This window comes from Periplaneta americana, chromosome 8, assembly GCF_040183065.1.
Source record: "Periplaneta americana isolate PAMFEO1 chromosome 8, P.americana_PAMFEO1_priV1, whole genome shotgun sequence".
Lineage (NCBI taxonomy): Eukaryota > Metazoa > Arthropoda > Insecta > Blattodea > Blattidae > Periplaneta > Periplaneta americana.
Genome location: NC_091124.1, coordinates 134182214 through 134195330, shown reverse-complemented (window position 1 = coordinate 134195330; position 13117 = coordinate 134182214). Strand labels below are relative to the sequence as shown.

The 13117-nt window shown below is 36.0% G+C and overlaps 1 protein-coding gene across 5 annotated transcripts in view; it reads right to left on the bottom strand.

The window, feature by feature from the left end:
* The window catches only part of LOC138705069 (2-oxoadipate dehydrogenase complex component E1), a 201279-nt gene that overhangs the window by 146090 nt on the left and 42072 nt on the right, over window positions 1-13117 (bottom strand). For all 5 annotated transcript variants that reach the window (XM_069833664.1, XM_069833665.1, XM_069833662.1 and 2 more), the window contains one exon: window positions 1655-1874. In XM_069833664.1, the coding sequence (XP_069689765.1) occupies window positions 1655-1841 (187 nt within the window). In that variant the 5' untranslated portion in view covers window positions 1842-1874. The remainder of the gene's footprint in view (window positions 1-1654; window positions 1875-13117) is intronic.

The window sequence follows — 13117 nt, the reverse complement described above, 5'->3', positions numbered from 1 at the left end:
TTCCTGCACCTCTTTGTGGAGCCATGTCAGTCAAAGTCGCAGGCAGAAATGGCGTCTTTGTTTCCTTAGAGAATTAGCCTCTACCTAGGTCTTAAAATAATAGCAAAACATTCATTATACTAAAAATATATATTCTTCAACTAGGAAATAATAATATAAATACTTGTTAGAGTCTTATTAATAACTATATCATTTTCAAACATAAAGTCCACCAGAGTTAAGAAGAATATAATTTTTTATAATCTCGACCTCAGTGTCGTAATTTGTTTTCGAAAGATCTGTATTGAACTGTATCCACACAATACGTCCTTAATCATTGCTGCTGTTGCAGCTGGTATTACAACTACAAATATTATTTTCATAAAGGTAACCTTTTTATATCATTATTAAATATTCAGAATATAATCTAAATGAATATTCAGTTGTAGTGTCTCTGGCAATACGTTGAATTACGTTAATACCAGGTAAATGACATAGCTCAGTCGGAAGAACGTAAGGACGTCGGATGTCGGGGATGTCGGGAAAGTCGGAATTCGAATGTCAACGTATCAGGCTCAAATCCTGGTGACTTCTTTCCGATTTATTATGTTACAGGATAGTATAATGTAATAATATAACAATATAAGAAGAAAAAACTAATACTTGCATTAGACAGCTGTATAGTTCTAAACCTAACATTAAATTTATATTACTTATATCGCTAACGAACGATAACAGTATACAAATGATAATTTGGATATTACTTATATCGCTAACGAACGATAACAGAATACAAATGATCATTTGAATATTATTTATATCGCTAACCAATGATAACAGAATACAAATGATAATTTGAATATTATTTATATCGCTAACGAACTATAACAGAATACAAATGATAATTTGAGTATTATTTATATCGCTAATGAACGATAACAGAATAAAAATTATAATTTGAATATTATTTATATCGCTAACGAACGATAACAGAATATAACAAATTATAACCTGAATATTATTTATATCGCTAAAGGAACGATAAAATATAAATAACTTGAATATTATTCATATCGATAAAGAACGATAATAGAATATAAATGATAATTTGAATAATACAGTACTTATATCGCTAAAGAACGATTAAAAAATGAAATGAAAACTCGAACAAGGCCCGAAGTCACAACCTTCGAATCATGAAGCGAGCATTCTACCGCTGGTCTACGAGACGCAGATATGGAATAATTCCATAATTCCGGAACTGCTTCTAAAAGCACATGCATCGTGTGACATCGCCGTGACCCGAAGTGGACTTAGAAAATAATCGCTGTTCACGAGTGCGGCCACTTTTTTTTTTTTTTTTGACAACTGTACTGTACCCTCCATGAAATCAATAGAGACAAATAATTGTGAAAAAAAATTGGAAATACTTTTCCTACTGAAATCCAAACGGAATACTTTCAGATAAATTATGTAGATCCTGTAAATTGCAACTAAACGCCGAATTTAAGATTTGAAGGAAAAAACTTTTTATCTGGGGGGGGGGGGGGGAAACGTATTTCAGATTTCTCCTAGGAAGTCTGACAAAACTTCAGTAAGAATGTAGTATTCGCATACACAGTCTCGAATCTCTATCGCTCGATTAGCATGCTTAATAGTGGACCATATACAGTACCTCTTGCTGATGAATTAAGGAACTCTAGGAAGAAGGCCATCATACTTTCTGCTCCTTCTCCTCCATACCTCTTCACAGTTACAAATTTGGTGGCAAGGAAATTATCAAAGGCTTGTGATTTCAGCATCTCTGTGGCTATTTGTCGTTTCATGTCATTGTCAAGCTCTTCCTGCACAATTTGTTCCATTCGTTTTGCAAACCATTCTTCTTCTTCTGTATTCTGAAATTTTTACAACGAAATTCATTTTAAATTAATATTAACAATGGGATAGAGATGTGCAACTGTACCTTCTCCTAATTTTTTAGGTTATTTTACGACGCTGTATCAACATCTCAGGTTATTTAGCGTCTGAATGAAATGAAAGTGATAATGTCGGTGAAATGAGTCCGGGGTCCAGCACCGATAGTTACCCAGCGTTTGCTCATATTGGGTTGAGGAAAACCCCGGAAAAAACCTAAACTTGCCCCGACCGGGAGTCGAACCCGGGCCACCTGGTTTCGCGGCAGACGCGCTAACCGTTACTCCACAGGTGTGGACACTTTAGTGTAAACATACAGTATTACGAAGGATTCCGTCTAGCTGAGCTGACAATAATAAAAAGAACTTCCGCCGAGCTAGCTCTGTAGTACCGTACCTGTCTCCAGACTAGCCGGCCCGGGTTCGATTCTAGGCGTGGTCAGAGATTTTCGTAAAATTATCTACCTCGTGACTAGGAGAGGTAGTGGTGCACAACTTCTAATCTAGATTGTGCACCAATATGCCTGGGTTAAATCAAAGAACTCTACCAAATGCAAATGAAGGGAAGTCATATGTCACTGTTGATAGTGGTTCGTCCGTCGGACGGAGGCGTTAAGCATGGCGGCCCACTCGGAGCTCTTCGACAGGAATAGGTTACGTGCCGACACTGAGCTTCCCCTTCTCCCTTCATCATCTTCACCATCTTCACCCATTCCCTACACCATACTTTGACGAACACAGATACATATTATGCATAGTGTGGCCATCCGAAGTCGTGTGCAACTTGAAAATGGATTACAGTCCTAACCCGAATCACACAAGTGAAGTGGGTAGGCATTGAATACACACACATAACAAAAATTACTTCGGATATGACATTTTCTTTTCCTTAATATATCAGTCATTTGATGAACGAAACCATTTGTTGTGTAGAGGCGCAAATAGTTATTAACACACAGGATAAATTGAATATTTTGTTCTGTGCAGATGATAAAATATAGGATGAAACATGACTGCTGCCAGAGAACTAACAAAAATATCAGTATAAAGACATTCAGAAACAGGTATCACAATCTATCATGTGGGCCTTTGAATTCTTGCATATTGTATTTTATTTTTGACTTATTGTAATTTTAAAATATTAATGTATTTTATTGACAATGTCTATGCATATTTGCCTCTGACAATAAAGTTGATCTATCTATACCGAAAAGTCAGTCTGTATCAATATACAAAAAGGAGCTATACAATCTGCTACTTTAATTATTAGTTTCAACTACACTATTCCTTCATTAGATAAAGATGAAGAAATATATCTTGGAACTTCATTTAGCAGAGTGCTAGAATTCAACACTGGAACTCTCATTAAACAAGTCAACGCTAAAATGGAAAAATTAATATCCACGCCGCCCGTATATTTTGATCATAAAATTAATATTCTGAATTCCTGAAGTCTCACTTTCAAGTCAGAAATAATTCCTTCAGTTTCTTCAGGACGCAGATAAATTAATTAAAAGTTCAGTTAAGAAAATTTACAAATTTCTTCTGACACTCTTCGCTTTATGTTATACAGTGATTCAGAGGATGGATGGGGGCTCTTCCTTGTCACATGGGGGGCAAGACTTCAACACAGTAACAACTGCAGAACGTTACTCCTTCCTGACAACGTTTATATACTATCAACCAGGAACCTAATAAAGAGGATAAGGGTCGTAACAGCGAACTTCACATCGATTAACCGATAATATATATATACCTATGATAACCAAACCAAATTCTTTATAAACTGCTTAGCCTAATTATTACTTCAAGTGAAACACGTATGAATAATACAAAATTGTTCAATACACGTAATTATATTTAAGGAAAAAATACAAATTTACTTCTTTAAAACTCACACAACATCTACATACGTGGATGTAGCTGACTTTTCACCTAACCAGGAATTTCAACCTTCAATTTAAACAGAATGATACCCATTTTGCAACTTAACTCTTCACAGATCTATAGAAAAACGTACAGAAATCGCAAATACTGCATTAACTCAATTTGAAAAAAATGTTAATGTAGCTGACTTTAATACTAGACGACTCATATAATCTTGAATATTTTAACACATATGTTCGTTTCATGCATCCCGTAGTGATCTTATAAAACCTACAAAGTTTAAGTGAGCAATGTAAACATAAAAAGGGGTTAAATGATGCCTGGAAACCAAGTAAGGTTAAATAGGACAAAAATAATTTTAAAAGGTACGTAATTAATCAATAATAATTATAATTACAATTAAAGAAAATGATAAAAAAAGTAACTTAAGGTGACCAGCCGGAACAGCTTTTTCTTTTGAGTCTCTGTTCCGGATTTTTAAAGATGAAATGGGGCTCCAAAATGTCCCTTTCTTGTGGAAATTACTTACCGGCATACGCTTTCCACAACAGTACTTCTTATTTACTCCTTTGTATCAGTTTGTTGAACACTTTAAATCAGTGGTCGCCAAACTATCGATCGCGAACTACCGTCAGATTGCACGGGCCTTCGAAGTCGATCGCGACATGGAGCACACATGAATATAAAAATAATTTGTGTTATTTGCTTTTCGAGTGACTAAATTTTACTACTTGGTTTAAGCAATGAGTAGAGTTTCAGCGGATTCTGTTATAAGGAAAGTAGAGATTATGTCTGGTGACGTGATTTCACAACTGAAAAGTGGCTCATAGAACTGTTGTTATTTCTCACTTAAGTTCGATGAATATATATTTTATTGATACAGCATAACTAGCAATATTTGTAAGAATGGTCTTCAGTGACTTTTCAGTGAAAGAGGAACTCTGGAAAATTATTCCATTGAAGGGATACGAAACAGGATAGGTTATTTATTCCGATTTCAAGAATTCACCTCTTCCGAAAATATTCTATTCGACAAGCTTGTAGGTATCACAACAGTGACGGCCCGTCTGTCATTTGACCATTTCCTGTGGTTATGTTCATGACGCGTTATAGAGTGTTTAGCCTTCGTTCTTCGCTCTTTGGTGCCACAGGGGGTTTATTGTGCTACTCAGAACTTTAAATGAAAATGTAGACAATTATACGCATGTGCGAAGCTGAAATCACTGCTCTGATTGGCTATTTTTACGAGGGGAAGTGCTGTAGTCAGCTTCAGCACGACACAGCTTGGAGATTGCAAAAGTAAAGCGTAACGAAAGAATGCTTCTTTGTGGAAGAACTCGGAACTATTGGTATTTGGTAATTCAAGTATCCGACTGCTGCTGCCATCTACCTGTATGAGGTTCCTCCTAAATCAGCCAGCAAGCGACGGAAAACAGAATCCCAGAAAATTGAAGCCAAGGAAGTATGTGACCGTATAATTCAGAAAGCTATCCACCGTTTCCAGTCTTTAAGCTACCTAGACGCAACAAAATTGTTAAACAGCAAAATGTTTTACATTTTTTCGCATAATTTTCCTGAACGCGAACTTGAAGTTGCTGTCAACAGCTATACTATACTGAACAAAAGAGTGTTAAAGACACAACTTGGAGTTCTATACGGAAAAGACCAGACTTCGAAATATAGATGGATGTTCAATTGTTACAATACGTAGTCTCAAACAATTTACAGGATCCATTCTGTGAAGTAACGAAGTTGTTAAATATCTTGGTTACAACACCAATGACACTGCTGAACCAGAAAGATATTTTTCTTGCTTGTAACGCATAAAAATATTTTTAAGGAACACTATGTCCCAGGATCGTCTCACTGCTCTTGCAATAGGCCTACTGTCACTAGAAAAGCGTATGATGTTCAATATGGATAATTTATCACCAGGGAAATTGACAAGTTCTGCAGTAGGAAGGAACGTCTTATGGACTTCATATTTCGTCACTAGGCGAGTGTCAAATTACGATAAATACATATAAGTGTAGGCCTATACAGTAAGCCGATATAGAGATTGTAGCACACTCATTATTTTGACCACCAACCGCTACTGTATCACAACAGACGGAGCACCAGCTTTTACTGGCCTTCATAATGGTGTCCTTGCTTTGTGCAGAAAAGATTATAGTTTTTCGAACTTTGTGTCTTACCACTACATAATTTCACAGCAAAATTCGTGTTCAAAAACAAGTGCGGGAACCAACTGCATCTCACTTGGACATCTGCATCAGAATTGACTCTCTGGTGCTGTTTGTTTCATCTCCTTTCATAAACATTGATGTTGAAGCCAATGAACCGATGCTGAAACTTTCTTTTCAAGGTGAAGAGAATCTAAATAAGATTGATATTATTGTAGGGATTAGGAGCGTTTTCATTTTCAATACTCCCTTTAAAGCAAGGAAAGCGTTTTAAATCTCCTCTCCTGAGTTTATTCTCACAGAATTCAAGTTTCTTGGAGAATGCTTACATATCTGACATCATCTCCCCCAAAATTTTCTCTTTGTCCCGAAGATTAAAAGTTAATTCATTGAGTTTCTCTGTTATGTCGACTAGAAAAGCAAAGCCTCAAAGCTATTCAAGAGTCAAGTTGAGGATACTCAAAAGTATTTTTAACAACACTATTGCTGGTAACAACTCATTGAACCGCTGCAGTACTTGTCATCTGCCAAGCCAGCGAACTTCTGTATGAAGAAGCAGGTTACCATAGCCACAAATTGAGCTTATCTGTCAGGGTTCAGAACAAGCATCTTTGAGAGCTTGCACCCTTACTTGGTTAACAGTTTTGATTACAAGGTTCATAACATTGCTTAGTTAAAAAATTAAAAATCAGATAAACATTTCAAAGTGACTTGTCACTGAAGAATGTGACTGCGACAAGACCAGCTTCTGTCTGGTCCCTTGTGGCAAAAGAAAAGTCCTGCTTTAGTACGAGTGGCTTTACAGGCAATCTATCTCAATCTATGTGAGTAATCTTTTCCTACCATGAAACTCGTCAAAAACAAATGCCGAAACCGATTGATTCTCATGTGGACAACTGCATCAGAATGGCAGTCATAAGTAGAGCCCAGTGTTTGGTCACATTGAACTACAAGTTTAGTGAGCACATGCCTACGCTCTCCACTTCAGTGTGCAATGAACGACGCGGCAAGGACCCAACTACCGTAATTAGCGTGTGTAAACTTGTACAGTCAGCTTATGAAACAAGTTAGTGTATTCATATACAAAACACTGTTTTAAGAAATCTTTGTATTATAAGAAAAACATACATAATTGTTTAAGCTTAAAAATAGCCCTTCACAGTAAATTATGATTACAATAAACAAAATATTACAGGAATTTCAAAATGAAAAATCTATAATCTCTGTTCAGACATATAAAACAATCAACTTCATTTCCTTCATGACTTGATATTCAGCAATAATCTTTAAATCCATTAAGTCTATGATGAATGACTATGTATATTTTAAAATTTCTTCTTCTTTTTTTCGGATAAGCAAGTCTGTACTTCGGGAAACTTCTTCAATTTCACAAGAAGTTACTGGTGTATACACGAAATGTGATACTTCGATGTGTATATTAGTACAGGGACATCATTTTATTTTTACTAACATTTCTAATATTAACCTGGCTATACCTTTGGACCAACGTTTGAAAATCGGAAAACACCGTTTGCTACCCCCTTCCACGACTGGAGTTCGATGATACTGGCGTAATATACAAACAAATCACTTTACTAGGTATAGGAGGGAAAGAAAAGTAGTTAATCCATTTACGTGAACTAGGAAATATCACGCTTCTGAATTAGATAATTTTCATTAGGTTTTTGTTTAATCAAAATACAGTACAGTATTAACAATGAGTGTTTTTACTCACGAACTGAGCTGTCCATGCGGACATATTCATTATGCAGTGTATATTACAGGCCTACTGTCTATAGCACATTAGCATATAGAGAATGAAGCTAAATTGAAAAATAATCATAATATAGATATTTAAACACATTTTTTAAAATGGTGGCCGTTCATTTCGATACAGGCTTCAGTTCTAATGTGCATATTATCGCACTATACATTATTGTACGTAATTCCAATTACCAGTTTCGTCCTTCGTACCAGTAACTCATGTTGTACCATGCTGTACCTACTCTATAAAAAGAGTACCTTACGTACTGTAAATTCAATCTTCATTTCTGCCCTATCCGAAAAGATAAAATTACTCAAACATGTTATCTACTGTCCGTCCAAGTGGTTATGTCGCAGGGTAGTAGAAAGGAAGGAAATCACGTGACAGTTAATTACTTAACGAGGTCCTTTTATTTAAGTTATTTTAAACAGTTGTATAGGTGTAATATTACGTAGACGTCCAATTCCTAACAGAAATTAATGTTCTCAGAAAAGAGCTAAAGCCCTGTTCCCACGGCGCGTGGTTTGTCGAACCTGGTCTGAAATTTGTCAATCCTCGCGCCGTGGGAACGTAAAGACGCGTTATTGCGCGAGGTGGCTCGAGTTGGCTCGACCTTTCCCGTGAAATGTTGCTCGGACATCAAAGGCTTGCGGATCGACGGACGACGAGCCTGAGTGCGGCTCGTGCACACGTTCCGACGACCTGTTGTAGATTGTTTAGCGAATATGGAATCCACAAAATAAACACCATAAAGATGGGAACCAGATTTATGATGCTTGGAAACGAATTCAAAGTAATTTAAGCAAGCATTGAGTGTTCTTTGAAAGAGCTAAAAAGGAAGAAGGAACATCTGATGGCTACTTACAGGAAGTTGGCGATGAAAGTCAAAAACTGTACAAGAAGTGGGGCTGGAACTATTGAATTATACAAGCCAGAATGGTTCGCGTGCGACAAATTGGCATTATTTTTGCACACTGTTTACACACCAAGGGGTATGAAGCCAGGGCTATAGAAGGTGACTAGAGGGAGAGACTCAAGGCGGCAAGCTGAACAACAAAGCATTGAGCCAGCCCTTCTTTCTACAGCCCTGGTATGAAGCGCTTATGATCATTTCTTATTAAATACTCGTATTAGTTCTTATTGATCATGTGGAAAGATGAAACATAGGTTTTTATATATCGATGGCTATTTGTTAAAACATCTTATCCGCAAAAAATTCAAATCATTTGACTGAACTCTGGTGTAGCGAAGAGTTATCTGGGAAATGTTTAGTGTGGCCAGCAAAAGTTTCTGACAAACTTTAATTTCCACATATTTGAAGGTTATTACCACATAATATTCAAATGACTTTGATCGTCTGCTCTTTTGTTTTCTTGTTCTGTCAAGACAAAGTGACGAGGAATTTTCCTCTACTTAGGAAAGTTAATTCTTTACTCATTTCCAGGGAACGGATTTATATGGACTAAAAATATATGAAATATGTAAATATATATGTAGTTATTTTTACCAAAATATGGAATTAAATATGGATTTTTACCAAAATATGGAATTAAATATGGACTTAAAATTATAAAAAAATGACTATGTACGTTAAATATTGGTACATTTTAATCAAACTAAACAAAAAATATAATGGACGTACCTTATCTTCCAATGTAGTTTCAACAAAACACAATTTTTATTGTCTGTTACCATAACAATAGGTTACAAACATTTCTTTCAAGTGCTGAAAAGTGAATCTTCTTCTATTGTCTCTGAGGATAGATTTATACTGACTAAAAGAGCGTTCGACGTCACAAGAAGTAACTGGCACATAATTCAATTTCACAATGTCTGCTGGGGATAAGTCCAAGTTAATCTTCACTGTTGATTCACCACTCATCACAGCAACAACCTTTTGTAGTTCTTCATATCCAGGGTTTTTTGAAAGTACAGTGTCCACCTTAGCTCTTACTGCATCTGCAACTTTACCTCTACCACGATTCAGTTGTTCCACAGTACTATTTATAATTTCAAAACTTTCAGATAGTGAAAGGTGCCTATTTTGGAGACTTTTGAGCGTTTTTATGATGCATGAAAATGTATGCTGAATGTGAGCTAAGTCATTCTTCACACTTATGTCACAGGTAACTGTTTTCGCAGTATCAATTGAGACTGCATCTTCAGAGTCCAATGCAAGGAGAACATTGTTAATAGAGTCTATATGTTCGGCATAATATTCAACTGCTTCTAGCCATGTACCCCATCTAGTTAAAATTGGCTTTGGTGGCAATGGAATTTCAGGGTACATTTCTTTCAACACGTTAACTCTACTGGGAGCTTTGAGAAATACTTTTTTCACTGATGAAATCAACAAATCTACTTTAGGGAAATTGTCTCTGACCACTTCTGCCACACGATGAAATGCATGCGCCACACAAGTAAAATGAGTCAATTTAGGATATACAACAGATAATGCTTGTCCAGCTTTGACCATATAAGGGGCAGCATCGCTAATAAAGAATAACACATTATCGTACATAATACCCTTTGGCCACAGGATACCCATAGCTTCGTTGAACAGTTTAACTATAGTTTTGTTATTGCACTTTTCTAGAACATCACAATGTAAAAGAATTCGTTCAGAATATTGTTCACTTAACAAACCGATAACTACATTACCAACAAGTCTACCTTCTTTGTCGGGAGTCTCATCAATGGAAACCCAAATTGAACTATCTTTAATTTCATCTCTTATCTTCTGTATTGTCTCATCGTAGATGGATGGAGCATACGTCTTCCTAAGTGTTGACTCATCCGGGATTGTATGTTGAGTATATTTTTCAAGGAATTCCCTGAAGACCTTATTCTTTAGTTTGTAGAGAGGAATATCAGCAGAGATGAGAGAACGGCACAGGTCGATGTTAAACTCAGATCTTACATTCGATGTTGTTGGTTGTGTTAAAAACAATTGTCTCTGCTTGGAATTTAGTTGTTTGTTGGCCTGATGTTTACTAGTTGTAATGTGTTGTTGCACCAGGAACTTTTGTGTAGATGATACTGCACACTGACACAAATTACAAAATAATATTTTATTGTCAGTTGATAAACTATCTTCTTTAAATTCTGAAATGTAACTTGTTAGTTTTGATTTTAAATTGACTGAATGACGTACTTTTGGCATATTTACCGTCTTTATAGTATGATTTACAAAACTGAACCTATGTGTACTCTGACTGGCATTTAACTGTTGAGCTGCACAACTGAAGTCTGTTAAAAATTTTAAATTAAATTAATACAGTTTTGTAACTTACTTTCCCATTGTTGATAGGACTGCTAATTTTCAAATAACTCTGATGTTAAAGGGATTACTGAACATGTGTTTAAATCTCTATTGTTGAAATGTATTTTTAAAAGTTAATGGAATTTTGTTTTGTTTTATTGTTAAACCTAATATAATATGGACTGTTTTATATGAAATATGGAAAATATATGGAAATTAACGAAAATATGTACTAAACTCTAAAATATGGAAAAATATGGAAAATAAAAGTAGGATTTTTCAACCCTACACATTGTGAAACATAAAAATAATGCAAAATATAAATTATATTAGCTTAATAAGTAAATATGTATTTACATATAAATCCTTTCCCTGCTCATTTCAGTCACAAACTGTACTGATTCCAATAGCATAGTAAGGAAACTACTGTGCTGATTTTATTCGTGTGCAGTATGCTACAACAATAGACGTTCAGTGATTACGACAAGAACACCTGCACTGAATAATTAGTTAAGAGAAAAAGCGCAAAAGAGTTTAAATAAGCATTATTGTATAGATTCTATCGCTGTTTTAATACCATTGTGCTTGTACGTAAAATTAAACTAAATTCACAATGATTGATAATTTCTGTACCGGTAATGAATTACTATGAACTGTAAACAGAAAAAAAGTTGATTATCTTATCGTCTATTACTAGGAATAGGACCCGAAATAAATATCACCAACCATAAATTTTATCTTAAGAACCGGAATTCTTATCTTATGAGCCACTTGGTAACGAAAGATACAATGATTATTTGGGAACTGGGCATGTCTTAGGACGATTTGTTGGTCACTAAAATAATTCTTAAACAGTTAAGATAAAATGTACTTCTTGCTTTCTCATTCGATGTTAAAAACTCGCTTAAGCCGTTTTGTCAGGCTGTGCATCATGGTTTTTCCCTGTTCATTACGTAAAAAAAAGAAACGCATTTTTTGAAAAAGTGTCGCTTAAGATGTTCTGCCGATCACCCATCGATATATTATTTCACTTTTCATTTATTTACATTTTTATTTTTGAAGAAATTATTCGTAGATACGTAGGTAATGTAGAGCGTTGGTACGTTAAACCAAAGGTCCCGGGTTCGATATCTGGCCCCGGTACAATTTTTCCCTCGAAATTATTCAAATCAACTTTACAGGGAGTTACACCTGAAAGCTTGATTTGCATAATACACGTCACTGTTCGTTAACAGAAAGCCACAATTTAAGTCACACAGAGTTAGTGTGCACTCAACATTGGTTGTTGACAGCTGTCAGCCCACTTTGAGGTCTATGGATATAGAGGGAAAAATTGGATCGGTGTCTGGTAGAGTTCCCGGGTAGCTCAGTTGGTAGAGCGTTGGTACGTTAAACCAAAGGTCCTGGGTTCGATACCTGGCCCCGGAACAATTTTTCCCTCGAAATTATTCAAATCAACTTTACAGGGAGTTATACCTGAAAGCTTGATTTGCAACATTTACATAAATTAATGTCTACTTCCTCGTCACTGTCCGATTCATAAACTTTATTCATTTTTATTGAAAATTATTTCCATTAACCAAAAAAGAATTAGAATTAAAGAACGAAACAAATGAAACTAAAGAACTTCTGGCAATGCAGAAGTGGTCCACTCGAGATTTGCCAAGTCACGCGCCATGACGCGCCGTGGGAACGGTGCGTGGTCGGAATTCGACAGATCACAAGCGGCCTCGAGCGGCTCGAGGTTTGCCAAGCCACACGCCGCGACGCGCAGTGGGAACAAGGCTTAAGACAGCCCAGCCACTAGCCTTTACAGAGAAGCGAATAGAACCAGGTAGGGGAAACCGGAATGCGACGTAGGCAAATGGACGGCAGTATTTGTGCGAAAATTATTCAATATTGAAAGCTCTTTCGTTACTGGAAAACGCGAACATATTTTTGGAACACACTGTGTTTGCTATGACCATAAGGCTACTATGACTGTATATGCGGTCTTGGATCTGTGTGGAGGACGGCTGAACTTCATTAGTAGAAGGGGTGGGAGTGAAGTACATTAAAAAACTCAGGTGCAATAAAATTGAAGTAAAAATAAAATGATGTCCCTGTATGATCCTCGTTCACCAAAACA